Genomic DNA, 27,982 nt, shown 5'->3' with positions numbered 1-27,982 from the left:
CAATGGTTGATGGTGTCCTAAGAATAGGCGGGCGGCTGAGCAAAGCTGCATTGCCAGAAGAGGCGAAACACCCTGTCATCCTGCCGAAGAGTAGCAACATCTCTGAGCTCATTCTCCACCATGTACATAAGAGGATTGGACATGGTGGGAGAAATCATATGCTCTCTTCTCTTCGCCGACAGTTTTGGATTCCTCATGCCAACGCGCTAGCCAGAAAGATCATTAGGGAATGCATGACCTGCCGCCGCCTTCATCAAAGGCCTGGGGAACAGAAAATGTCCGACCTCCCGCCTGAAAGACTTGCAATGGACCTCCCTCGATTCACTCTGGTTGGAATGGACTACTTTGGACCTATTGAGGTCAAAAAAGGCAGGAGTGCTGTTAAAAGGTATGGGGTCATATTCACATGTCTAACATGCCGTGCTGTCCATCTCGAAGTGGCCCATACTCTTGACACAGATTCCTGCATCAATGTGATCAGAAGGTTCATCTGTAGGCGAGGACAAGTCAAAGAAATAAAATCAGATAACGGAACAAATTTCTTAAGTGCGAATCGTGAGCTGAAACAAGCACTACAAAACCTGAACCAAAACAAAATCCAGAACACTCTCAGACAGGATGGAATCAAATGGACTTTTAACCCACCTCATGGAGCCCACCACGGTGGCGTCTGGGAACGTTTGATACAGCAAGTTAAAAGAATTCTTTGTTCAGTCACCAAGCAGCAAATAGTTGATGATGAAGCCCTCAGTACAATATTCTGTGAGGTCGAAGCTGTGCTGAACGACAGACCTATAACGCCATCCAGTGATGATCCGAACGATCTTGAGGCATTAACACCAAACCATCTTTTATTATTAAAGGGCAAGCCCATTCAACCTCCTGGTCTGTTTGATAAGCAGGAAACTTATGGAAGAAGGCGCTGGAAACAAGTGCAATATATAAGTGACCTATTCTGGAAAAGATGGGCAAAAGAATACCTGCCCCTAATGCAACAGCGCCAAAAGTGGAACAGGCCCCATCGAAGCTTCTCCGTAGGAGACCTAGTCCTTTTAATCGATGAATCAGCCCCTCGAAACTCATGGCCATTAGGGCGCATTATAGACACAGTGGCAGATTCTAAAGGGTTTGTGCGTAGGGTAAGGGTCAAGACACAAACCAATGAATTTGAAAGGCCTATTACCAAGTTATGCCTTCTACTTGAGGCTGAATAAGTTTAAGGAACCCTTAGTTATGCAATTAAATGTAGTTTGCCTTTTATTGATTATTGAATATTGAAATGAAATGTTGCTCATTACAACCTACTGTACTTGAATGCAAATAAGTCGGTTATACTGTACAGGGTAATGGGCATGATATAAACAGAATGATGATGATTATGATTTAACTGTTGAAAAGGTTATTCTCAGCTTTTGGATTTTGTGGACCTTATTTTTTTGTGGTCTGAAGAACTTTTTTAATTTTTTCTAACTTTTGGACTCACAGTCGTGCGTACACATGCATTCACATACCCACATATATTTGAATGGACTCTTACACACACTCGAAAAAGACTTTGAAACTTTAATATGCCTATGAAATGGACATTCAACATGCAATCTGAATATGATTATGCACTGTACTAGTTATGTGATGTTTGGATGATTAGGTATGCCTTTCTTGGATTGATTTATGATTTGTTGGATTCTGTAATGGCTATACCTGTATGATCTGTAATTTTGTTTTACAAATTTAGGGGCCGGTATGTTATAGCCATTTCGTACTTTTCCTTGAAAGAATTATTATTATTTTTTTTTTGTAACATGGAATAGTTTTAAACTACATATCCCTGCTTGATGTTATGGCCTGCCATCTTTGATGTGACACGAGGGGGCAAAGGGTATATGACGTCGGGCACAGGTATTAGTTTGAGGCCGACGGATAATGGGAAGGGGGTGAATCACACTGTTTTTACCACTCTCTAGTTTACTAACACTTAAGAAACAGTTTTTTTGTTAAGATCATATATATGGACTAATTTACAACCACTTTTTCATTCATGATTATGTTTTGTACACGGACAATAAATCATTCTTGCAACGTAAACAAAGAGGTGCGTTAATCCAACCTGGCTCTACATTGTTCGCGGCCCATGGAACTTGGACATAAAAGTGGACATAACAATAGTTATTAATTCCATCTTAAAGGAGAATTCCGGTGTGATATTGAGCTAAAGTGTGTTGAAACATGATACCGAGTGTGAACGTATGTCTTATCTCATATTATCTCATCTCGGCTTGTCCCCTGCACTCCAAAATCTGGCGCTAGTTAGCCGATGCTACCATCAGCTTTTTCAATGGTGGTGCTTCGGCATTGGGCTAGCCATGCAAATAAATCACTGTTTTACACCATTTACGAGGCTCAATGTATCTCCACACTTCATTGGTAGACTTCCGAGGGCCCTGACATTTAAAACGAGACATTGAGAACTTAGAAAAAGCACTGGTAGTTTACTTACAAGACGATTTATACAGACAGTATCTTCACGAAGTTTAGCGTTTGCAGCCATCTTGAATTTAGTCACGATAAGTCGAGCGACGAGTAAGAATGAACAGGTATGATAAGGGATCAGATTCCAAAAATAATTCAGTGGAAATGCATGGATTTCAGTTGCTGCTACTGGAAGAAAAAATAATTCCGTGGAAATGCATGGATTCCAGTTGCTGCTACTGGAAGAAACTGGAATCCATCCATTTCCACGGAATTATTTTTGGAATCTGATCGGCACTTTCCTTGCATCCACATCGTCAGCTCCAAGCACCTGGCCTGTACAGGCTCTTTGGTTAAAAGCTGGGGGACAAGCATTCCATCCTTTATGTGCCAACCACAACTGGTTGGTGAGGGTAACTGGATGGGTCACTAGTGACTGTTTCCAAACCTTTGTTTGATAGTGGGCCCTCATGAGGTGCAGAAACAAGGCATCCTGAGTTGGTGGTAAAGTATCCACATTGGCTTTCACTTTCCAAAACAGGGCACAGTGAACATCGTGGATTGAAGTGCTGGTTGTTTGTGGATCATACAGTTTGCAGACAAACTGTTCTGCCGAGGATATAGCTAGCCTTGGCCCAAAAGGGGAAGGGGGACTTCACCTCTATGGTAGCCTGTCAGAGTAAACTTATCTGAATAACACTGTCGGTTATTCAAATATTATACATTATTTGTATGCACACCCTTAACACCCACCCATACACTCAAATATGTGTGCCCATTCACACAGACACATATTAACACTTAGACCACACACAGCTGGTGTGATCCAAAGTAACTGTCTTTGGGGGGGAAAGACAAGGCCTGGAGCAGTGGAATTTAGTTTTGGGTCGTTTAAGAGGGGTCTAAAGACATTCCTGTTCAACATGCACTTAGTTGTTTAAGCGCTTCTTATGCATTATGGTTTGTATAATATTGTTTTATTTGATTAATTTGACATTATTGTTTATTATTGATATTCTCCTTAATGTAGTCTTACCATGTCATTGTTTTTATATTATGGATTGAATGGACATTATTGTTTATTATTGCTTTTTCCCTCATTTTCATTGCTTATTTTATTAGGCTATTGATTGAATTGACATTGTTGTTTATTATTGCTATTCTCCTTACTATAGTTTGACCAACATTCTAATCTGTTCCCTGTTCAATTTTAAATATTATATTGTTTTTGTATTTGTGTGTCGCTTTGGACAAAGGCGTCTGCCAAATCCCATAACCATAACCATAAACTTTCCCAGTTATTTCTCTAGTAAGGACTTTATTATGTCTGAGATGTGAAGCCATGTACAGTAGCATCATAAACACTATGATGGGTGATGACTTTGTTCCCAAGATTGTATTTTATTGGTGGGCTAATTAAACTTTATTTCAGGTTTCACATTCCAGAGAAATCATCTCAAAATTGAGGTACGTGACATTCTGCCACACAACGCACAGGCTTGCAAAGTGATGATTAACCTATGGGCCAATCCCTATCCGTCAATCTGATTTCTTTGGAACAGTAAATGGCTTGGCAATGATGAAGCAATGGGCCAATCCCCCTATTTAAAATCGTATTTCTCTGGAACAGTGGTAAATAATTAGCCTACATCCCGGCAAATGTTCAAGGCATGCAAATATGAAGCCGACTCCATTCATCACAGATTTTGTGGAAATCATTCCATAATCTGAAATGTTTGATAAGCAATCATCAATCATGGAACTAAATATCGGCACTGTCTCTAAATAGACTTCACATTCCCTTTTAATTCTTGATATCCTACAATAAGGCAGTTGTCATTATGCTGTATTGCATAGCCTAGAAGCATTTGCGCATGTTGCATCCAAGTGATGATGAACCAATGGGCCAATCCCTATCCGTCAATCTGATTTCTTTGGAACAGTAAATGGAATATGATTATTGTGATATTCTAATAAGCAATTTCTGGAGAAGAGTGTGTGGGATAAGCCAGATATACAATATGTGAACCTCAAAATATGATTGATAAATGTATGAGTGTAAAGCACATAACATTACTGAATTACGAACATTTAGAACTGGAAAATGCAGTCTTAGTAAAGTGTGAAGCATGTCGCCATTTATTAACAAATTACTTTATGAAAATGAACTAGAAATAATACTATAAGATGTTTATGGTAGTTCAGTAGCAGTGTAGTGCCTCTTAGAAATCCTGCCCTTGGACATAGTTAAATACTGAGTTGAGCATGTCCCCCTCAAGATACAGTGTATAAAAAAGTATTCATCCCCCCTTGGATATTTCCCCTTTTATTGCTATTTAATTAGGCCTTTTTTACAATAATTCTAAAAAATCACCACTTTAATGTAAAAGTAAAAACAAATTTTTACAAAGAAATGGTAGTTAATTAAAAATCTAAAATGCAAAATAAGCGATTGCATAAATATTTACTCCCCTTAAAGTGGCTGACCTAAATCAACAGCGGTCCAGTCAATTGGTGCTATTAGTGTCACAATTAGTGAAATGTAGATTGCCTGAGTTCAGTGAATGTGTATAGTACAGTAATATAAAGACACCTGCGTCTGGAAGGTCTAGTCGCTGGTCAATCACTATTCCTGCAAATTCCACATGAACAGCAGACTTTACAAGTCTAAAAAATCATTTTGGTTATCATTTTCAGAGCACCCAAACACCTTGTGGGAATATACAAAGATTTTTTAAATATTTTTTTCTTTATTCTGCATTATCTTTTCTTTTTAAAAACACCAGTTTGACTTGTCTTATGCAAATCTTTCTTTTTCACTTTCCACCCTGAACCTGGGCAAAATGCACCATTGACATCAATATGTTTTGTATAGAGCTACCACAGGTTACTCTATACAACCACAGGTGGCAGTGTGGTGACTCTATATAAAACATATTGATGTCAATGGGGCATTTTGGGTGCTCTGAAAATGATAACCAAAATGATTTTTCAGACTTGTGAGGTCTGCTGTTCAGACCCTGAAGGGATTTGTTTTCTGTTCATTGCTTTTTGTGAGAGTGTTTCTACTTATCTCAGTAAGGAAAATAAATCAAGAGCCTATGTTGAGTACAAATATGTATTCTGAAGGCTTAAACAGAGCCCAGCCAAAAACTCCAATAAAATTTGTATCAACTTTGAGGGACAGCTATGACCATGCAGGATTATCCAGACCAAACGTGACGATTTTGCTACGTACTATTCCTATTTATGTACCAGCATGCAAAATTTGAGCCTTCTACATGGTTTAGTTCTTGCGCTGTGGGCTTGTGAACTTTGACAAAAAAAGAGGCCGAACAAAATCGACAACCCCCTCCCCCTGTAAAACTGGCTGTATCTTGGAAAGTATTGATCTTACATAAGAGTAATTTTACAGTGTGTCTCCTGGGTAACATAGGTACACCTGGTAATTTTTTCAGAATTTTTTGAGACCTAAGTGCGTGGGCCCTGGTTCAACTGACGTGGAATGACCCTATAGGAACCGCCAGGAGCCTCCCCACTGAGATGATACTAGTGAGATTATGAGACTATGAGATATTCTCAATAATAGTGATAATGTCATCAGTTCTAGGCAAGAGGTCAGTATGGTTTCCGGATAAATAAAAAATAAAAAATAGATAGATAGATAGATGCTTTATTGATCCCCAAGGGAAAATTCAAGGTCTCAGTACAGACATCACACACAACAACAGCAAATATAACAGCAATAGTAAATATACATATAACAAAACTCCACTGTACAATAGAGACAGTAGAATATAAGAAAAACTAAAAAACTAAATATACTATATAAATTAAATAAAAAAAATCCACAGTGTGCTTAAGGATGATCAAGCATGAGGCGCTTGCAGTGACAGGGCTGGTGCTCAAGAGAGTGAGTGTCATGATGAAGGTGCAAAAAGTAGTCCAACAGTTTAGTGCAACAGTGCAAGAATAAGGTCTAGAGACCAGCATAAATAAATATGGACAAATAAGAGAGTAATGTATAATGTAGACAAGGTAATATAAAAACTATATCAGTGCAAGAATAGGTTGAGGTAAGGGTTATAGGCATTCACAATTGTAGCAGAAGCCATTGGTCATGTGTGCTAATATAGCATGAAAAATAGTGTAGCAGTAAAACAGTAGTAAAACATTAGGCTGTGGATATTAGTAAAACAGTAGTAAAAACTAGGCCAACTGAAAAATTGGTCTCCAATATAGGGGTCAGATATTTCAGTGTCCCGAGGCACGCCACAGGGAGTAGCCTATGTCATACCAGAACCAAAATTTACAATATTCTGATATGTCTATAGGGACCCTCTCCTCCTCAATACCATCCACCCATTTGCAAATAAGCATCCCGTTTGTGTGTGAGCAGAGCTAGTTTTTTTTTTTTTTTTTACTTTTTGACCTTCTGTTGGGACAACTTCACACTTACACAATAAGACAGCAAAAAAGCCATTTGACCCTTCCGCCCCTGCACCCCTTCTCATGGGCGGATTATGAACTTTCGGGCCCCTGGGCCCAGATGTATTAAGGGCCCCCCACTAATTGTCGCATATGTGGGAGGGGGGGTTTGGGGTAGCCTGGTGTTACCATCCTACGTACTTCCGGCCAAAATTTGATTTCAGCCTCGCACGTAGTCTGGCCCAACCCACAGTATACGGCTCGCGTGCGGCCGCGCCAATCAGCGAACAGTTGAATGATGACGCGGAACTTGCCTGCCGAGTTGCTTGTAGTCCAGCGAAGCTTGTAGTTCAACAGCACAGCAACAATGGCGACGGAGGAAGAGACGCTAGAAGCTATCCGCGAAGTTGTCGCAACTCTCGAGGGCATCACGCAATTAAAGCAGGAGCAAGAGGCTTGTCTTGTCAAGTTTATAAATGGCAAGGCGAGGCGGTGTGTCTTGACGTGAGCTAGCCGGTTACCGAGCGGGGCTCAAGGCAAGGCTGCTGTGATTATGCTTGACTGGGACTAGCGATTACCGAGGTAAACTGCTCCGTGTTTGTGTTTGACAGAGGCTAGCCTGTGGCTGAGCTGGGCTCCAGGTGAGGCTACCGTGCTTGTGGACAGTAACGTTAGCCAGTCACCGAGCATGGCTCAAGGTGAGGCTGCGTTGTTTTATGCCGAACAACTGTTAGTTTAACTGAGCAAGCTCCAGGTTAAATAACACGTAGGTCGTCAGTACAATCCAACTTATCCGAGAGTGAAGTCTGAACAGCCCGTGTAGGACGAAGTAAGCTCCATAGCTCCGACGAAGTCACCGGGCTGCGTAGAACAACAATCGTCTGATAAGCGGCGAGAAGAGATAAGAGAAAAACTGGCGTGTGACAAGAGCTGATATAATCTCGGTGACATGACGCTTTTGGTATACAACTCTCGGTCTGTGGCTGGCGCAAGTTAGGGATATATCCACTACAAAGAGACTGCCCTGGCGGTCAGGTAGCCTACATACTAGCCAGCGGTCTGTTTACTACTGAGAGCAGAAGTGGAAAGCAGAGCCTGAAGCGGAAGTGGTAAGCGTAAGAGCCTGAACTCCAGCGCACAGCATACGTCATTACCAAACGTTGCTGATTGACTACGGGAACTCCAATGATTTTAAACCTCGAAATAAGCATCCGCCCATTACGGAGACAGATTATTATTACTTTGTTCCAGACTGTATGACGAAGAGAAACGTAGTCACAGGCGGTAAGGACCAGGCTAGGTTTGGGGGTCCTCCCCCAGAAACTTTTTAATTTGTTTGATGTGATTTCCTGTATTCTGGTGCATTTTGGGGATGGCCAATACTAAATTCAATCAGATTCATAGCCTACATCCTGATTTGTTGATATTGAGGCAATGATTCCATGCAAAAGCTTGGGCTTCAGGGCCCCCTGACCCCATGGGCCCCTGGGCCTGGGCCCGGTAGGCCCGTGCAGTAATCCATCCCTGCCCCTTCTCAATCCATAGGCCCAGCTACATCTTCATGAAAGTTCTGAATATTGCAGTAAGGCTTTCACATATCACATATTGCACACTGTACAGGATATTGTCATTTAAAAAGTGAAGTTGCAGCCCTCAACTGATGTTGATGTTGTCATGTTGTGTTTTGGCCTGATACTAAAGTCAGTAGTTGCTAGTGTCTTGGAATACCGGTTGCTCTGCCAGTCGGGGGGGGGGGGGGGGGGGGGCTCTACAGTCATTTGAAAGTGATTGCAGTACTAGTTTTGGCCACAATCTTACATACGGTTGCTTAAATTATTTGAATGGTTAAATGACCTGTTCCGGTGAAAATGGTGACTTTCCCCGCTCCCCCTAGCGTCCTCAGGTGGAAAACCAACCTTGCAACATTGGGACTACCGTCTATTCCCTAAGAATATTAGGCTAACTTGGCCAGACTCCCTCTTACAATGTTAAATTAAAATAGAAAAGAATAAACTGCTGTACAATCGATAGACAGGGCACCCCATTTCTGCCCTTTGAAGGCTGATACCCAAACTTTATTTTGTATATCCTTATCCTTGCACACAACACTCTGTGGGTATTTTGGTATTATGGTATTTTTTTTTACAACTTTGGCTTGACATCAGTATTAAGCTTAACTCAATGTTTTTTGTCTTGAAGATAAAATGTGATTGCTGCCAGGGCTGGTAGGCCTACCACTGAATGTGTAAACTGGCCTGACACTGAAGGACAGCTTATATGCCCTGGCTGTAAATAACTAATACAATAAATTGTTTTCACAACTTTTTGTGTGTTTAGTTATGTGCAGTAATTCCTATAGATTATGTCTCAGAATAACATATCACATGTGCATGAGAGCAATGACAGGATGCCATTGGTTCAGAGTTAGGACACACACACGTTAACGTGGGCTTACCTAGCGTTCATGAGCTTCGGAAAAACCTTTCTCCGAGTGAAAACATCATCATTCCGCGTCATTCACGTCACTTAATGTGTGAGTCAGAGGTCGGAAACTGGGGCTAGATTTTGCTAACAGAGTTGCCCAGTTAGGGGCTCGTCATCACTTTTGTCGTCACGTTGTAGTTCGTTTGTAGTCCATGTGGCCTTTCATGCAAGGGCGTAGGTTTGGTCTGAGCTTTGGTGGGGACACTACCCCCCCCCCCCCCCCCCCCAAAAAAAAAATAAATAAATAAATAAATAAAATAATATATGATGCGTGCCTGACTTTAACTTTGTATGATGCATTACCTACTGATGCATATGCAGTAAAACATTTAGTCAAAACACCATGTCAAATGTACCTGTAGCCCTGAATCTCTCCTATCTACCTGGCCGGGGTTCCTCTGTCACTTTATAAATAAAATATTGATGTCATGAGCAGTGACATAGCACGACTCAAATCTCGAAGAAGACCAGTAGTATTCACTAGGTCTATAACTAGCCTATAACTAGCAGTAGTATCTAAGCTGTACCTTATGTCAAAAAATGATTAATGACCCACCTGTCAAAATTTGATTGATTGATGACACCTGCCATAATTTGATTGATGACCGATGTGTCAAAATTGGATTGATGACCGATGTGTCAAAATTGGATTGATGACCCATGTGTCAAAATTGGATTGATGATCCATATGTCAAACCCTGGACGTAGTGTTGCTGATTTATGGTGTGCATGTCAAAAGTTGATTAATCGTCCGACCATGTTGCAACTAAGTGTCATTCGTATATCAAATGGTTTTGGTCAAAATTGATTAATTGTCTGACCATGTTGCAACTAAGTGTCATTCGTATATCAAATGGTTTTGGTTACCTTTCTCTCACCAGTCAGTGATACCTGGATGTGTCCAACCCTGGACGTTGTCCCCTTCTTATCATTGTGCATTCCACAAACCTGAGGGGGTGTGTGTTTCTGTGTCTTGTCAGGGATAGAGTAGAGCTATGAAAGGGTCAAATGAGGGTATATTTCATTCATTCAAACAATTTTTTAAATGAACTCTCTTTAAAGAAATCACAGAACAGAAGAAATGTGTACAAAAAGCACAGCGCAAACTGAGTGGAAGGAACTAGTCTAAATATAACATGAATCTACCCTTAATCAAATTACTATCACTATGTCATGTTCTACATGGTCCATAGGTTTTTATTTAGTTTTTGAGGGGGTATCAGACAGTTATTTTCTTATTATTTCAGTTAACCAAAATATCCTCCACAGCCTTTTTTGTTAATTATAACACCATTTTTTTTCAGTGGGTTGTGTGACCAAGACTGAGATACACTGGTCACCATCTCCATTGTCTTTGGGGTTCTGACTATATCTAAATGAATTGAAGAACTCTCTTTAAACAAATCACAGAACAGGGTGTGTACAAAAGCACAGCACAAACTGAGTGGAAGGAACTAGTCTAAATATAATATGATTCAAGCATTTATCAAAATACTATTACTATGTAATGCATGGTCCATCGGTTTTTTATTTAGTTTTTTAGGGGAAATCAAATATTGCTTTGTGTGTTTTTTATCTTTATTCTGTCTGCACTTATTCGTGAGCGCCCTCATGTGGAACCAGAAAAGGAACTGCAACCAGTTCAGAAACCGGAAGTTTCCCGAGAGTGGCGGTTCTCCCCTTATTAGACATTCTCTGACTAGACATTCTATCAGAGAATGTCTAATAAGGGGAGAACTGCCACTCTTGGAAAACTTCCGGTTTCTGAACTGGTTGCAGTTCCTTCTGTGGTTCCACATGAGGGCGCTCGTCCTCGAGTGCAGAATGCATGGAGGTCTATGGAGCTGTACCCCTCAAAATCCACTTTTCTCGGGATATAATTTTTTTTCAAGTAATTTGAATATTGTATTCGAAAGGGGAGGCAAAGAAAATACACTTGGTGGAGTATTATATTTTTTATAGTCACTTAATTGTTCTAAAAAGCCTTTCAAACGTGTCAATGACGTCACTCATTAGCACAATGCTAGCGTGTTATGGGCAACAACGACCCAAACTGTAAGAAATCAAAAGGACATAAGTACTCGTTCATTCAACCTTTGACCTATAACCCATGTTGAAGTTATACAAACTACAATCAAATCTGAGATTTGTCAACGACAATCAGGTGAAAGAGACAAATTTAGCCGTCTAGCTCCATTGACTCCCATTCATTCTGCACTCATGGCGATCGCCCCCAGTGGAAATACGGTGGAACTGCAACCAAAATTCGGTACAATGGGACTTAATACGGAGTGGCAAGGCTCTCCGTAGACGGGCTCTGATTCTATGGAGTTCTCCACCCGGGGTGACTTGAGAGCCCTGAAGAAGAAGAAGTCGGGTCGAGTGACGGAGGATGGCGGCATCTGGAGGAAGGGAGCGTAGACGATTGTCGGTTGATCGCGAGCTGCAGGCGGATGGCAACGACTGGACTGTGAATGGTCAGGAGTTAGGAAATGACGGATCAGGAAGTGAGGATGGGGAGATGGATTGTGGAAGCGGGAGATTGGAAGGGTGGAAAGTAGTAAATAATAAACGGAAAGGTAAAGATAGAGACGAATCAGATAACAGTGATATTGATAAAGGAGTAAAAACGATGAAAAGGAGTGAAGATGAGTTCAAGGTGTTTGTCAAACTGTTAAAAGAGGGGACTACATTTGACGAGTGGAGTCCAACTCAACTATCCAAAACTCTACATAAAGATATTGGGGAGGTAAGGAGCGCTAAAAAATTGAGGAATGGTTCTTTGCTGGTAATATGTAAAAATGAGGAGCAACAACAGAAAGCAATAAAGATAAATCAACTAAATGGACAGCGAGTGAAGTGTTCATTGGCGTTTGACAAAAAGTTTGTTAGGGGTGTAATCTCAGGGATTCCTCTAAGTGAGTCAGTGGACTCCGTGAAAGAAGGAATAAGCAATGTTAAAATAAGGGAAGCAAAACGACTTAAAACAAGATGGAATGGAAATATATGTGACAGTCTATCAATAATGTTAACTTTTGAGGAAGACAAACTCCCAGGAAAAGTCTTTATTGGGTATATGAGTTATGATGTCAAGGTTTACATCCCTCCACCACTGCGTTGTTTTAAATGTCAAAGATATGGACATGTAGCGGCGATATGTAAGGGCAAACAAAGATGTAGCAAATGTAGTGGTGAACATGACTATGGAAAGTGTGAAGAGGGGGCAAAACTGAAGTGTTGTAATTGTGGAGGAGAACATAGCGCAGCATATGGTGGATGTGAGGCTAATAAAAGAATGCAGGAGGTACAGCGAGTTAAAGTTGTCCAAGGTGTTTCTTATGCAGAGGCAATTAAGAAAGTCCCAAGAAGTGTACCGGTAGAAACAATGAAGGATGGGTCTAAAGGTGTAAGGGAATGTGTAAAGTGTGACAAATTAAAAGAAGATACATTGATTGTGAGTAAAGGTGATTTTGTGCTCTTCATGGCTGAGATAATTAATTGTTCAGCACAGACCAAAAGTAGAACAGAAAGAATTAAAATAATTGTCAAGTCAGCCGAAAAATTCCTGGATGTAAAGGGAATGCCTTGGGAAAAAGTTAGAGACTTTCTTAATGATGAAGCTCAACAATCACAGACATGGGTTGGGGATGCATAATGGTCTTAACTGTTCTGCAATGGAATGCGAGGAGCTTAATAGCGAATGGGCAGGAATTTAAAAAATATGTTGATGATATGCATGTAAAACCTAATGTTATTTGTGTACAGGAAAGCTGGTTGATTCCCAAACTGGATTTCATTATTAAAGGATATACCTCAATAAGGAGAGATAGAGAAGTGGGAAAAGGTGGGGGAATCATAACTTTCATTCAAAAAGGTATTCAATATAGGGAAATTAAAAAAGGGAATGATCTAGAATATACAATAATAGAGGTCTGGTCAAATGAAGGCAATATAGAGATAATAAATTTCTATAATCCATGTAGGCAATTAGAATTAAGCCAATTGGCAGACATTTGGAAGGATACAAATGGGAAAGTGATTTGGTGTGGTGATTTTAATGCACATAGTACTTTGTGGGGGGATAAGAATGATGTCAATGGGGATGTGATTTTAGAATTTATGGATGAGGAAGGATTAGTCTGTCTGAATGATGGATCAGGGACTAGAATGGATATTGCTAGGGGAACAGAATCAGCAATAGACCTCACATTAGCTACAATGACATTAGCAGACAAGTGTGATTGGGAGGTATTGAAAGATAACACTATAGGTAGTGACCACTTCCCTGTTAAAATTCAAGTAGGAATGGAAGTTGCAATTGAGCATGAAGTCAAAAATGAGAGATGGATATTAGAAAAAGCAGATTGGGACAAATTTAGAGAGTTTAGTGATGAGATGCTGTCAGTAATAGAGATGAATAAAGATATAGAAAGTTTATGCAAAGATATTAGTGCTGGCATAATTAGTGCTGCTAGTTTAGCCATTCCTAAATCTAAACCCAAGAATTTAGGTAAAATAGTGCCATGGTGGTCTAATGAATGCAAAAAAGCAATTAAAGATAGGAACAAAGCTTTCAGAGTTTTGAAAAGAACAAATAATTTCCAAAACCTTATTAAGTTTAAGAAATCTCAAGCAGTTGTAAGGAAAACTATAAGGGAGGCTAAGCATGGTTACTGGAGAAGGTTTTGTGACTCTATAGGAAGAACCACTCCAGTGGAGAGAGTTTGGGGAATGATAAAGAAAATGAAAGGGAGTGGAAAAGAATATGGATATCCTGTGTTAAATGATGGTCAAAATGTAATTACTAGTAACATTGGCAAAGCAGAGATAATTGCAAAGGTTCTGAGTAAGGTACATAGTAATGAAAATCTTAGCCAACAGGAAAAGAGAGCAAGAGCAGAAACAATGGAAAAATATAAACATGATTTTGAGAATGAAGTTGTGATAGGAGGGGTGTTGGATGAATTAATCACAATAACTGAACTCAATAATGCACTGAGAAAGTTAGGTAAGTCTTCACCAGGGGGGGATGGGATTTGTTATGCTATGTTGGAAAACTTAACTGACAAAGGAAAGGAAGTGTTATTGTCTCTATATAATAAGGTATGGACAGAGGGAATTATTCCAAGAGCATGGAAAGAATCTATAGTTATCCCTATTAAAAAACCTGGGAAAGATCCAAAGATTCCTAACAATTACAGGCCAATAGCACTTACATCCCAAATGGGGAAAGCAATGGAAAGAATTATGAATGACAGACTTATATATATAGTTGAGTCTAAAGGATTGATACATAATTATCAGAGTGGTTTTAGAAGAGGTAGAGGTACTATGGATCCTTTAGTATTCTTGGAGGATGTAATAAGACGAGCTCAAGTAAATAAGGAGTCAGTGGTGGCTGTCTTCTGTGATATTGAGAAAGCATACGACATGATGTGGAAGGAAGGACTTTTGATTAAGTTAAATCATATGGGAATCAAAGGGAGAGTATTCACATGCATTAAGGATTTTTTGTCTGAAAGAACAATAATGGTGAGAATAAATGGGGTGACAAGTGAGCAGTATCAGGTAGAAAATGGTATCCCGCAAGGGAGTATTATCAGTCCTTTGTTGTTTTCTATCATGATAAATGACATTTTTAAGGAAGTGGAGAATTTTGTAGATATAGCACTGTTTGCAGATGATGGGGCTTTATGGAAAAGAGGGAGGAATGTTGAATTTGTGGTGAATAAATTACAGCAAGCAGTTGATGTAGTAGGTAAATGGTCTATTAGGTGGGGTTTTAGAATCTCAATTGATAAGACCAAAATAATGGTTTTCTCTAGAAAGAAATTAGCTAAGGAAATAAAAGTGAAGTTTTCAAATAATGAGTTAGAAAGGGTTGATTCCTTTAAATACTTGGGCATATGGTTAGATCAAAGGTTAACATGGGCAGTGCATATTCAAAAAATAATTGATAAATGTAAGAAGGTATTAAATGTAATGAGATGTCTATGTGGAGTGGAGTGGGGAGCAAGTAGACCTGCTCTAAGAACAATTTATACAGGATTGATCAGGTCTGTATTTGACTATGGTTGCATAATATATGGCTCTGCAGCCAAAACATGGCTGAATAAGTTGGATGTGATCCAAAATCAGGCGTTAAGGTTATGCTGTGGTGCTGTCAAAACCACGCCAGTAACAGCTATCCAGGTGGAGATGGGAGAAATGCCTCTTCACCTTAGAAGAGATCAGTTGGCCCTTGTGTATTGGGCAAACTTGAGAGGTCATAATGAAGGTCATATGAGTCAGTCGGTATTGAAGCAATGCCAAGAGCGTGGAAACGCTCAAGTCAGAAGTTTTGGTTGGGTCATCCATGATAAAGTAAATGAAATGGGGTTTAATGAACTAAAAATAAGTCCCACTGTACCATTCCCAGATACTCCACCATGGGTTTATAGGGAGGTGTCCACTGATTTGGGATTATTAGAAGAAAAACAAAATAATGACATAGATAAATACAGGGTGCAGAGCTATTTAATGGAGAGGTATAGTGAGGATATGACTATATATACAGATGCATCTAAACTAACTGATAAAAGAATGGGTGTTGCTTATGTCATTCCAAAATTAAACATTAAAGTTGGAAAAAGAATCAGTGATGATTTAGCAGTTTACACAGCGGAATTGATAGCTGTGTGGCTAGCGTTGCTTTGGGTGGAGGTCAATAGGCCAATGAAGGCAGTAATTGCTTCAGATTCCAGCTCAGCTTTGATCAGCATTAAAACGTTTCAGTCAAAGTCAAGGCAGGACATTGTGTATGATATATTGCAAGTGGCAAATAAACTAATAAAATCAGGAACTACTATAACTCTGGTATGGGTACCAGCTCATATAGGAGTAATAGGAAATGAGTTAGCAGATAGAAGTGCTAAGCAAGCAGCTAGACATTATAATATAGATGTTGAAGTGAACTACAGCAAAGCAGAAATTAAAAGTATGGTCAAAAACATAGTTAAGGGTAAATGGCAAACATTATGGGACGGTGGGCAGACTGGAAGACAGTTCTATAATATTCAGAATAAAGTGGGAAAGAGCAGAAGTACAAACAGAAGCAAGGAGGAGGAGGATGTATTCTCTAGAATGAGGTATGGACACACACGCCTAAATAAAACTTTGTTAGTAATGAAGAAGCATGCTGATGGCAACTGTGAATTCTGTGGTAGTCCAGAGACTATAGAGCATGTTATTTTACACTGTAATAATTATCAGGAAGAAAGACAAAGACTAGTCTTACAATTACAAGGAGAACAACAGAGGCTAAACCTAGAAGAAATTCTGCAAAGAAACACAGGGGAAATGTGTGTAAGATATGTAATTGGCTTCCTGAGGAATACAGGACTAATTAAAAGAATTTAGTTTGATCTTTTGTTTGGTTTGTTTTGTTTTGTTTTGTTTTGTTTGTTTTGTTTTGTTTTGTTTTGTTTTGTTTTGTTTTGTTTGTTTGTTTGTTTTTATTTGTTTGTATCCTATTAGGAAAGGTTAGACTCCAGTACCACACTCCAGTCCAGTTGGTGGCGGTAATGCACCATTAAAGTTAGTTGCCAACCGCCATAAAAACCGAAAGAAGAAGAAGAAGAAGACATTCTATGACTGTTGACCGGATGTTGACAGTTATTATCGTGTAAAGTGAATTTGAAGCAGGGAGCGCGAATTATACTAATTAAATACAGTTAGTGTAGCAAATATAACTACACATTAACATTATACTAAACTTCAATGTATGGTTGGAGCTTACACGGTTGTTCGAAAAGAAACAGGGTTGGCGTTACGAATAAGCTAAGAGCAAAGTTATTAGTTGCCTATACCCTGCAAGCTAACTTATTGCAACGGTGCTATCTCTGATAGCTGTTGTTATCCATGAGATCAGTCATCATATCAAGTTAGTCAACGTACCTGGCTTCTCGTGGGTGCATAACATGAGACAACAGTGAGTTAGCTGCTAGTTGAAGTTAGTTAATTCAATACTTCATTCTCTGACGGCTGGTGTGGGTATTGGTAGGTCAGACTGACACAGACACACGCCACTGCCTTCGTCGTCGCAGAGGAGAAATGGAGGAGGTAAGGCTGGCATACATACAGCGGCTTTTACAAAGCCAACAGACGGATGGATTGACTCATTTGTTCTCTGCTAGCTATTAACGTTGGCTGAGCTACCTTGAAACTGGATACCTCTGCATACTTGAGGGATCTGGGTTTGTGGGTTGTCACAGCTGAGGGAAAGCCCAGACAGGTAGAGTTGGTCTATTCCATAGATCGTTTCATTTGGCAGTCCTGGTAGTATTTTGTGCTGGGATAAAAAAAAAAAAAAAAACATGTTTTTTTTTTCTGTGACGAGGAACGTTGATATAGTTTGAAAGAGGAGATGGATTTTACGAGCCATAATTCTATATTTCAGACCAGGGACAGGACTTACCTGTATTTGTGGACGTACAGCCAGTTTCAGGTAGAAATGAAGTCAAGAACAGAATTTATATTGGCTTTTCTCATGTTGTAACAGTTATCATTTGCATTTGAAACTGAATCACGTACATTGTTGGTGTACTCTTCTCTTTTTTGAATTATAGCGGGAACTATCAGAGTGGGATGACATTAATAAGCTCCTGCAGCGTCATGGCTTTAAACCGGTTCAGTTTGCTGATCCTGTGGAGAATAAGAACCTGTCAGGTATCTCGTTCTGTTATCAGAAATTAGACTATCTCTCCCTCTATTGCACACACATGCTCAGGCGTGACAGTTTGTGCCTTCACCGTTTGTATGCCCAATAGTTAATTTCCTATGAAAAATGTTTACATATTGCATGCAATGTCATGTACATGTTGCATATTCTCTTTGATTTCGAAGAGTGTTGTGTAACCCTATGGTTCAATCCAATCTAGATTTGGTTCTTCTGGAGAAGAAAGCAGCTGGTGACATCCGGACCATGTTGCGGACCATGCTGGCCGACTCGGACAGGAGACAGGCCCTTATTCAGGAGCTCATCCAGTCCAACAGCCAGCTCAAGTAAAACTTCCTCATCTTCTTATGTAAACTAGCCTTTACTACAACTTCAGGGAAGTTTTTTTTTTTTTTTTAAATAACCTATTATAGTTGTATGTGATTAGATTTAAATTATATTAACATATAAGTTCACAGCCTTAATTGTTGTAGATATTAATGTAGTCTTATTGCCTACTTCAACGTTGTCATTTTATCTTGCGTAACCTGATCAGCAGTAATACCTTCATCTAAATGCATATTCTCCTCTATACTGATATCCTACTCTGCTCAATAATGTAGGTCCTCTCAGGCCCGGCGTCCTGTGCTGCTTAACACCTGGTGTCACCTGATAGTGCCCTTGCATGTGCATGCGTTGCACACATAAACTGAGTGGACTCAGGGTTAATGTGCCCTCAGGTGTGACCAGTGCCCAGCACCTGTCCTGTCAACGGCCCTTTGCCCAGGGCTGCATACTGATACGCATTCCCCCACTCACTTTACCTGTCACAGTGTCACCTGATGGAGTCAGCTTTGTAGGGCAATTGAGACTTGAACCAACCTATGCAAATAACAGCATTTGCAGGATAAAGAGCTTTCAGGATTCATTCATTGTTTGGCCATTATGTTTTGTAAATGTAGTGTCATAATGTATCTACATATTATAGAATTAACACATAATATTAGCATATAGTTATTTATGACTATTGTCCTTCCAAATTCACATCACTATGTTTACATCTTTGTTTGTCATAGGTTGGAATTTATATGCGACTTGTGCTCGATACTGACTTAAATCATGCTCAATACTGACTTAAAATGTGCTTGACCTGACTTAAATCGCGCTTGATGCTGACTCAAATCGTGCTTGACCTGACTTAAATCGCACTTGATGCTGACTCAAATCGTGCTTGACCTGACTTAAATCGTGCTTGATACTGACTTAAATCGTGCTTGACCTGACTGCTTGACCTGACTTAAATCGTGCTTGACCTGACTTAAATCGTGCTTGACCTGACTTAAATCGTGCTTGACCTGACTGCTTGACCTGACTTAAATCGTGCTTGACCTGACAGAGAGGAGGTCCGGCAGCACCAGAGCCGTGCGGTACGGCATTCCCAGCGGGCCTTGGAGCTGGAGGGGGTTCTGGACGGCGTGAAGGGCAAGGTGCAGGACCTGGAGGACCGTTACATCAGTAAAGCCGCCCAGCAGCACAGCGTCTTCCAGCAGCTGCAGCAGCACAAGACGGAGGCCGAGGTAGCCGACCACACGCCACACCCTACAAGTCATGCACTTCTCATTTAGCGAGGAGTCAGGCGCCTTACTAGTTCACATGCTTTCTGAGAAGTCACCCTGTGGCTTATTTGTTGTTGTCTGGGTCATCAGTACACCAGTATGTTCAGGGATCTTGAAATGTCCCATGTAATACTCTGGCATTTGTTTTCACCAACATACCAAGCCAATGCCGCATAGATATTCTGACGTTACTATGTCATACATGTGTGCAGTGGGATACCATTTGGCTAGATCTCCTTAAACATAGTCTTTTGCAAATATTATTATAAGTGCATATTAAAAAGTAAATAATAGAGATGCACCGATATGGAATTTTAGGGCCGATAACGATAACCGATATTTATTGGTTTGTTGTGGCCGATACCGATACGATAACCGATAATATTACTCTTGAAAAAAAAATGTGAAAAGTGATTTGGGGAAAGCATTTAATAAGCATAATTTTATTGCAGTAATTTTACCTACCACCAAATGATGGACAGAACTCATAATAGTCCTCAATAGTACGGCAGTCAACAACATAACAGTAGCCTAGTCCTACAGTATGTGTGGCTCCTTTAAGTGAACTTGACGTCAGTGAATTGCGAGTGAGTGGCTAGAGAGTTTGAATCGTTTTCATTTAGGACTAAACGCTCATAAACGGCTCAGCTTGGAATAAGCTACAGTATAGCGACCAAATCAGAGTTTGTGAGGGAAACTTAGGTTTAGTTTCAACTGCGGGTAACTGAATAAAGCTGCAACTCCTCAGACTGTATCTTATGTCCGTCTACTCTGTTGCGCACAACCTGCTGCAGCAGAAATGAAAGGAGTTAGCCCCGAAGGTTTTTAATAACTTATTATGATGACCTGTCTGGAACTGAAGCACGAATGGTTAGCATATTTCTAGGTAATAATACAAAACCCAAGCTAAAGTAATGCAAATATAATACTAAAACACAACTTAGAACTAGGCCTACTTATGTACTCGTCCCACTAACGAGTTTGTTTATTTGTTTCCCCGACCAGCGCGGTAAAGTGCAAACACACCAGCACAAGACGGCTCTAGATAGGGCTGAGCTCTGCTCTGTTAAGGTTAAATGGCGGATCATTCACGAGAGGATTTTGAGATGCACAGATTCCCAAATTATATATATATATATATATATATATTGAGGAAAAAGTATAGCCAACCAAGCTCAAGTAGCTCAGTGTAGCCAGACGGACCTTACGTAGGCCTAAATTAGGACTTTAAAAAATATCGGCGCAAATTATCGGCCAGAATTCTGTTATCGGACCGATAATAATATTTTCATTTTTTCACTTATCGGCTAATAATATATCGGCCGCCGATATATCGTGCATCCCTAGTAAATAAAATAAAACAATACAATGTTGCACACTAGTAACTGGATACAATGACAATTCTTTACATAAAGTATGAGGTAAATCCATGGTAAATGGTCACGTGTGTGTGTGTGTGTGTGTGTGTGTGTGTGTGTGTGTGTGTGTGTGTGTGTGTGTGTGTGTGTGTGTGTGTGTGTGTGTGTGTGTGTGTGTGTGTGTGTGTGTGTGTGTGTGTGTGTGTGTGTGTGTGCGCGCGCGCGCGCTTTACCTCTGCATGGACTGACCACCAGAGTCGATGTGAAGCTCTGGAGCAGAAGCTGTCCCTGGAGAAACAACAGGTGGAACAGCTCCAGAGGAAGCTCTACTACGCTGTGAAGGAGGAGGAGGGCAGGGTGGACCGCCAGAACCAGGCCTTCCAGCAGATCCACAAGAGGACCGCCAGAACACACTCCCCCACTGACCAGCAGTGAGTACGGACAAACAAACACACACACACACTATCATATACTGCATTTTATTTTATTTTATTTTATTCTTGTGAAAATCTGTTGATATGTATGTGTGTATGTCAAGATTTATTGTATAATAATAACTGCTTTGGCAATACCTTGTCATGCCAATAAAGCATTTTGAATTTGAATTTAAATTTGAGTACACACCACGCTCCCCCACTGACTGGACCCCAATGACCAGCAATGAGTAGAGAACCCCTTGGATGTTCTTGTAGTATATTTCAAATACATTATAAATCATTGGTCATTATTACAAAATCAGAATGATTCAGGAATGTTTTTTTGTCATCGACAGCTATTGCACTGTGTTATTATTATATATTTAATTTGCCTTGTAGGATTCTTGACGTCATTGATGTCTATGAGTCCCAAATGGAACAAATGCGGAATGAACTCAAGTATGTCTGCACAGAGACACATGAAATATAAATTATTCAGTCCCCTTTTCGTTTAATAGTATCTTTTCTTGGTCTCTGGGTCTTTTCCCACTCATGTTTGTCCCTTTTGTCCTCACCCAGGACCCTTAGGGAGCCTGGAGAGAGTGACACCTCAAATGGGCAGCCTGAGCGAACCTCCTCAGACAACTCTACAAACCACAAAGCCTCAGACAATTCTACAAACCACAAAGCCTTACTCAAGGTGTGCCACTGACTGTTCACCTGTGTAAATGCCATCTTAACTGAACTTCTCAACTTGTAGACAAGCATGTAGCTTTGACCAAGGTTCAGCCCAAACTTACTGGGCTAGATTGGGTTTACAAAGACTATTTTAGTGCAGGTTTCATACACCTTATCAGAAGTAGGGATGTAACGATTACCGGTATAATGGTAAACCGCGATAAAAATGTTGACGATAACAATTACCGTTTTCATTTTAAATATCATGATTATCACGGATGATTACCACGGTGTGGAAACCGCGTGTTTAATAATTCCCAGCTTCATCCAAGCCTGCTTTTGACATACAGTAGGCCTGGTACAATGAAACAAAACTGGTACCCTACTGATTCTGTTATCTACTTGATGGATTTAATTGTGGCACAAAGCCAATTAAACATGACCAAGGAAAGAGTGAACGGGACAACACACAATGCCACGGTAACGTTATGCTATGAATTAAGAATGCTCAGCTCAGGCAGGTTTGTTTGTGCAGTCAGGATGTAGGCCTATGAATGTGAATGAAAATATGCCCTTCTCCAGGTAGCAATAGGCCACCTTAAAATGCACCAGAAAAAAAGAATCACATCTACTCAGTAACAATTTTTTTACCCTCCCTCAGCACCCCCTCTATGAGCACCCCCAAATGAAAATGAGTTCCAGCTTTTAAAAATATTGCGATAATACCGAAAACCGTGATAATTTTGGTCACTATAATCGTGAGGTTAAATTTTCATACCGTTACATCCCTAATCAGAAATGAAATAGTGGTTATTTGCTATTAGTTTAATTAAATCAAATCGATTGAGCTCATACTTACAAGGAGCAGGGCTGTCACATTTGGAGAGAGAGAGAGAGACTGACTTTTGAAACCCCTTTTATTGAACGATTGCATGGATCAAAAAACATTATTGATGGGGCCATTTATGTGGTGATGTTGGGGGGGGGGGCTATACTGTAGTGTTTTAAGGAGAGAGAGAGAGAGAGAGTTCGGGCGACTACTTCACATTTGTATATACTGTGTTATATAAAGCTATAGGTGAACAGGTCTTCGTCCCCCTGTCCTTTCTCCTGCAGTCGTACCAGGAGCAGCTGAGGGACACTAAGGCCCATCGGGAGGAGCTGAGAAGGGAGATCCAGCAGCTGAAGCAGGACCTGGACTCAAGGTGGATAGTGACTCATTAGACTGGGCCTGTTGTAAAGAGTAAAGTAAAGTCAGTTGGATTTAGCACACGCCTCTATACAATGCATCAGGGGCTCACAGCGTCAGGTTCGGGTTTCGAGCCGGGGCTGACTGTGTCTCAGGCGGCGATGCCAGCGCTGTTTCACCACACCCCCACTTGTGTTGTCTGTTCACATAGCGTCGCTGTGATCTTCCAGCTCAGTTATACTTGGGTTATAAAACCTACAACAGGATGGGATCAGGATCAGGAGTTACTAGCTGCTGTATGGACTATCATCCTCCTCCTGTGTGACGGAGACCTCTCTGTGTTTCTATCCAGGCCCACGGTGAAGGAGCTGAAGTCTTACAAGCAGCAGCTGAGGATGATGGATCGGATCATCCAGCAGACTAACCTCAAGTAGGGACTTCATATTCAATCATGTCCTTCCCTTCACAAAGTGTGACCATACAGTAATTTCCTGTGTGTATTAGCCACATTGTGTATTTAAACACAGGACAGTGTTTTATGCAAGTTAAAAAAAACAAAACTATATTAATACCATATTAATTGCCCCAGTGTATTAACCTCATAGCTGAAGAAATGTAGCAACATCAATGTATAATAGCGGCTAATAGTTGGAAAATTACGGCAACTAGCTTTAATAATAAGCGTCAAATCATATGAAGCATGATCTTTTCTTCGATTCTGTGTGTGTGTGTGTGCGCGCGCGCACACTCGTCTGCAGGTCTGCTCATGAGCCTAAGACTGAAGAGACCGCAGAGGTCGAGAACATCGACCACATGCAGGCCTCGGCCTGCCGTGCTCTCCTCAAGGTGAGCAACATTTGCTTAAGATTCAGAGTTTTTGGTGTGTGTGTGTTTGTGTGTGTGTGTGTGTGTGTGTGTGTGTGTGTGTGTGTGTGTGTGTGTGTGTGTGTGACAATACACTTTTAGTATATATTTACTCTATAGGTGTGTGTGTATATATATATATATATATGGTAAGTGTAGTTGTATGGTTGTTGACTGGGCCAAATGCTGTGATTGCAGTCTGCCTGTGTGGAGCTGGGGGTGCACGATGTGAATCGCCTGTTACTTGCCCTGAAATCCAGGCCTAGAGAAGCAAACTCAACTCATCTGGAGAAGGTGAGAGTTTCTCTCGTTTATCACAACGCACAGATGACCAAAACTTTATACACACTCACTCCACTTGTCTCTACTGTCCCTGTAAATCCCCCCTAAATCCTCCATCGGGATTAATAAAATATCAGTCCATCAGTGGACTGTGTACTAGTGTAATACTGTAAACTTCCCTCAGGATTGATAAAGTTTCTATCCATCTATCTACTTGTTGACTGTGTTCTATTGTAATACTATAGCTAGTTTTATTTTGCACTTCTGTTTTAAAACTTTTGAGGAATAATATGCACACAACAAACTACGAGTAAACTCCAAAACTAAGAGAAATAGGAAACACTGCATGAACAAAGCAATAACTGGCACCAACAAATGAAGTATCGTCGGTGTTGTAACAATTAGTGATTTATGGCTTCTTGTAGGTCCTCCATGATGTGAGTGCTCTGCTGGCCAGTCCCAGGGCACCGTTGCAGCTCCTGAGGCAGAGGCCCAGCAAACAGCCCCTAGACCAGGCCTTCCTGCCTGGGGAGCTCCAGGGCATCCTGCCCACTCTGGAGGTTTGGCGGGAGCAGCTGGCATCTCTCAAGGTAAGCAGGTGGGCTACAACATGGTGCCGACCGAAGAGAGGGGAGGGATGGGTACCCTTATTTAACTATGAAAAAATAATCCGATATTAGTAATGTGTTATAGCTTATCTTATATTGTATCGTGTGCCATTTCATAAATAGAACCCATTCTTTTTGGACATGTGGTGTGCCTGTATGCGTTTATCTGTATGTACACGTGTGTGTGTGTGTGTGTGTGTGTGTGTGTGTGTGTGTGTGTGTGTGTGTGTGTGTGTGTGTGTGTGTGTGTGTGTGTGTGTGTGTGTGTGTGTGTGTGTGTGTGTGTGTGTGTGTGTGTGTGTGTGTGTGTGTGTGTGTGTGTGTGTGTATGCAGGAACTGCACCACTCTTTGACGAAACTGGTGAAGCGCCTGCTGCCGTGGCAGGTGTGTGAAGAGCACAGGCCCGCTGCAGAGGGGGTGAAGGTGGAGGACCTGCAACTGCTGGTGGACACTCTGCTGGAGGAGACGGCTCCTGCAGACAAGGCCAGTCACCACACCAGCTCCAACTTTGTTTGGTTATGGGATTTGGCAGAAACTTTTGACCATTGCAGCTTACAGACTATATAAAAAAGAATGTTTTACATATACAATATTTTACATGTATATAATACAGTATATGCTACTTACATATAACCTATTACAGTTTTCCTTTTGGTAACTACCATGTTGTTTAGATCGGTGGCACTGTCAGTTTCACTGTTATTTAGCAAAGTTTTTTTCCTTATAAGTGACATAAAGCATATGGAGGGTATAAATGCATTACATTTATATTATATCACATGCACAATATGTGATCTCTCATTTGTAAGTTGCTTTTGATAAAAAAACATTAGTGTAGCTGATAGTTTTAGGAGCTGGTCTACTTAACACACATGGCAATGTCAAGTAATACAACACTTTGAATGAGGGTGAACCATTCTCCTAATGGGCTCTTTGCACAAAAGGCTCTCAGTGCGGCCCCTTTGTTCCGGTGGAGTATCAACTGTGTTGTAACTGCATCTTGTTATATTCTGCGCCTAGCATCTTCACTCCGACACTCCGAATATCTTGTTTGCCCAATATTAACAGATTTTAACTCTCATAAATCCTTCTTTTTTGTCACGTGCTGATTTACTAGTTGCAACTCCCAACCGGGTCTGTGTAGACACTAATTACATTAACAATAGCGTCAGGTTCAAACACACCTGGCTCCACCGGAAACAAAGTGGCCGCATTGAGAGCCTTTCGTGCAAAGAGAACTATTGATGGACTGAAGAAACCTGAGGTAACATCTCTGGTGGTAATTGGTTCCTACAGGTGCTCTGCAGTCCCACGAAGAACACACTGCAGTCCATGGTTGCCCACTTCCAGAAGCTGTTTGACGTCCACTCCCTTAGGGGTGTGTACCCTCGCATGAACGAGGTCTACACACGACTGGGCGAGATGACCAACGCCATGAGGAACCTCCGGGATGTCCTGGACCTTGGTCGGCGCTAACCGTTCTAACATTGAACCTTTTTACTGTAGCTTCCTCCATCAAAAAATAGTAGAGCTTAGAACCGAATCACCAGTCACATTCATATATTTCAACTTTTATCCTGTGCAGCTTAACGTCATGGGTTTAATACTCTTATGGTATGGGTTTAATGGGTTATGGGTTAATTACTTATCAGCACACATACTGAAATGTATAACTGTAAAAAAAACCTTCTCTACTCAACTCTACCAGCTTATTGATGAAAATATCTGGATCAGCCAGAGTTCACCACTATCTGGAGTTGGATCTCTGCTGTGTAAGACTCTGACTTTGGGTATTTCCTGTTGGCAGATGAAAAAGCCCCGCCCAGCGAGGTGGTCAACCAGGTAGCCAGAATAGCCTCCCCTACTGAAGACTTCACCACTCAACAAGTACACAGCCTGCTAGAAACGAACGACGTCGACAGGTACCGTGCAACTGCTGCAGAGATGTTGTATGAGGGTGGCACTAGTTTTATGATCCAATTTGCCATCTGGTGGTGAGATATAGAAGTACAGTGGAAGGAGAATAAAGGGAGACATGCTATTTTGTTTATTTTCTTCTTTCAGTATTATTTTAAGACTGAAGGAGCATGAGGAGTTCTTTCCGACTTTCCACTCCCTAGTGCTGGAACTGCTGCAGACACTTGGTAAAACACACCTCAACGTTTTTTTCTGTGTTTTAATGCTACACAACTCGGCTGTTATCTGAGCGGCCTCTGTAGGTGATTACTGACCTAGCAACTTTATGGTTTTCCAAAAAAAAATCAAAATGCAAAAGAGCTGCTATGCTACAGGAATTCAGAGATCTTGTTCTACAGACTGCCGTTGGTGCATTCCCTCTATATTATATCAGTTATGTTCATACATTGTTGTAAAAGACACATATTTAGTTTGTTTATTATTGTGCTTCTCAACCAGGGAGGGACCCAAATCTTGTTACGGGTGCCATTAAGCAAAATGGAGGGTTTTTCCTACACACAATTAACAAATTACTTTTTCTATTATCATTATTAATTGAGCCTTCAAATGTCAGTGTTATTATTTTTTGAACGTTGAATGCCTGTTTGTGTTATGTCAAGTTTGCACCAGGTGTTCCACAAGTTTCTGTGGACATCTGCCTGGCTGATATGGCATGACAGAATGATACAGAATGACTGAACACTGTTAATGCACTGAAATGAAGGTAACCCTGAACTGGTGTTTGTGATTTCAGATGTCCAGAGGATAGATGACATTGTGCCTGCACTGAGGGTGCTGAAGTCCAGGGTCCCCTGATTGTTTGTTTTAGTGTGTGTGTGTGTGTGTGTGTGTTTTGTATATTTATAAATAAAATATTAACAAGTACATTGTACTTCACTGCTACTACCTGAGATTTCTTCATTTAGTGTCAATATATT

The 27,982-nt window shown here is 40.7% G+C and overlaps 1 protein-coding gene across 4 annotated transcripts; it reads left to right on the top strand.

Moving 5' to 3' along the window:
- Positions 1–11,896: 11,896 nt before the first annotated feature.
- Positions 11,897–27,936, top strand: cep70 (centrosomal protein 70). Of its 4 annotated transcripts, XM_076303331.1 has the most exons (18): positions 17,002–17,481; positions 17,819–17,866; positions 17,988–18,087; positions 18,300–18,423; positions 19,473–19,653; positions 21,306–21,481; positions 21,866–21,925; positions 22,046–22,166; positions 23,261–23,349; positions 23,686–23,763; positions 24,092–24,179; positions 24,396–24,491; positions 24,905–25,069; positions 25,422–25,571; positions 26,385–26,553; positions 26,896–27,010; positions 27,153–27,232; positions 27,799–27,936. In XM_076303331.1, the coding sequence occupies exons 1-18, from the start codon at positions 17,473–17,475 to the stop codon at positions 27,858–27,860; spliced, it is 1,911 nt and encodes a 636-aa protein (XP_076159446.1). In that variant the 5' UTR covers positions 17,002–17,472; the 3' UTR covers positions 27,861–27,936. The 4 variants fall into 4 exon arrangements, with proteins under 4 accessions (XP_076159444.1, XP_076159446.1, XP_076159447.1 ...); XM_076303329.1 differs by lacking the exons at positions 17,002–17,481; positions 17,819–17,866 and adding an exon at positions 11,897–12,130; XM_076303332.1 differs by lacking the exon at positions 17,819–17,866.
- The last annotated feature ends 46 nt before the right edge of the window (positions 27,937–27,982 follow it).

Source organism: Alosa pseudoharengus, unplaced genomic scaffold, assembly GCF_046254945.1.
Source record: "Alosa pseudoharengus isolate Yale_2024_CS ecotype anadromous, Long Island Sound unplaced genomic scaffold, YU_APseudo_1.1 YU_APseudo_1.1_scf_24, whole genome shotgun sequence".
In the NCBI taxonomy this organism is placed as follows: Eukaryota; Metazoa; Chordata; class Actinopteri; order Clupeiformes; family Clupeidae; genus Alosa; species Alosa pseudoharengus.
Note: the sequence above shows the minus strand (reverse complement) of the source record. Positions and strands in the feature narration are given on the sequence as shown.

Coding starts and splice junctions, on each gene's coding strand:
- cep70 (XM_076303329.1), top strand. CDS start 11,903: ATGGATTGTGGAAGCGGGAGATTGGAAGGGTGGAAAGTAGTAAATAAT. Junction 22,167..23,260: donor ACCACAAAGCCTTACTCAAG/GTGTGCCACTGA, acceptor TTTCTCCTGCAG/TCGTACCAGGAGCAGCTGAG. Junction 23,764..24,091: donor ATCCAGCAGACTAACCTCAA/GTAGGGACTTCA, acceptor ACTCGTCTGCAG/GTCTGCTCATGAGCCTAAGA.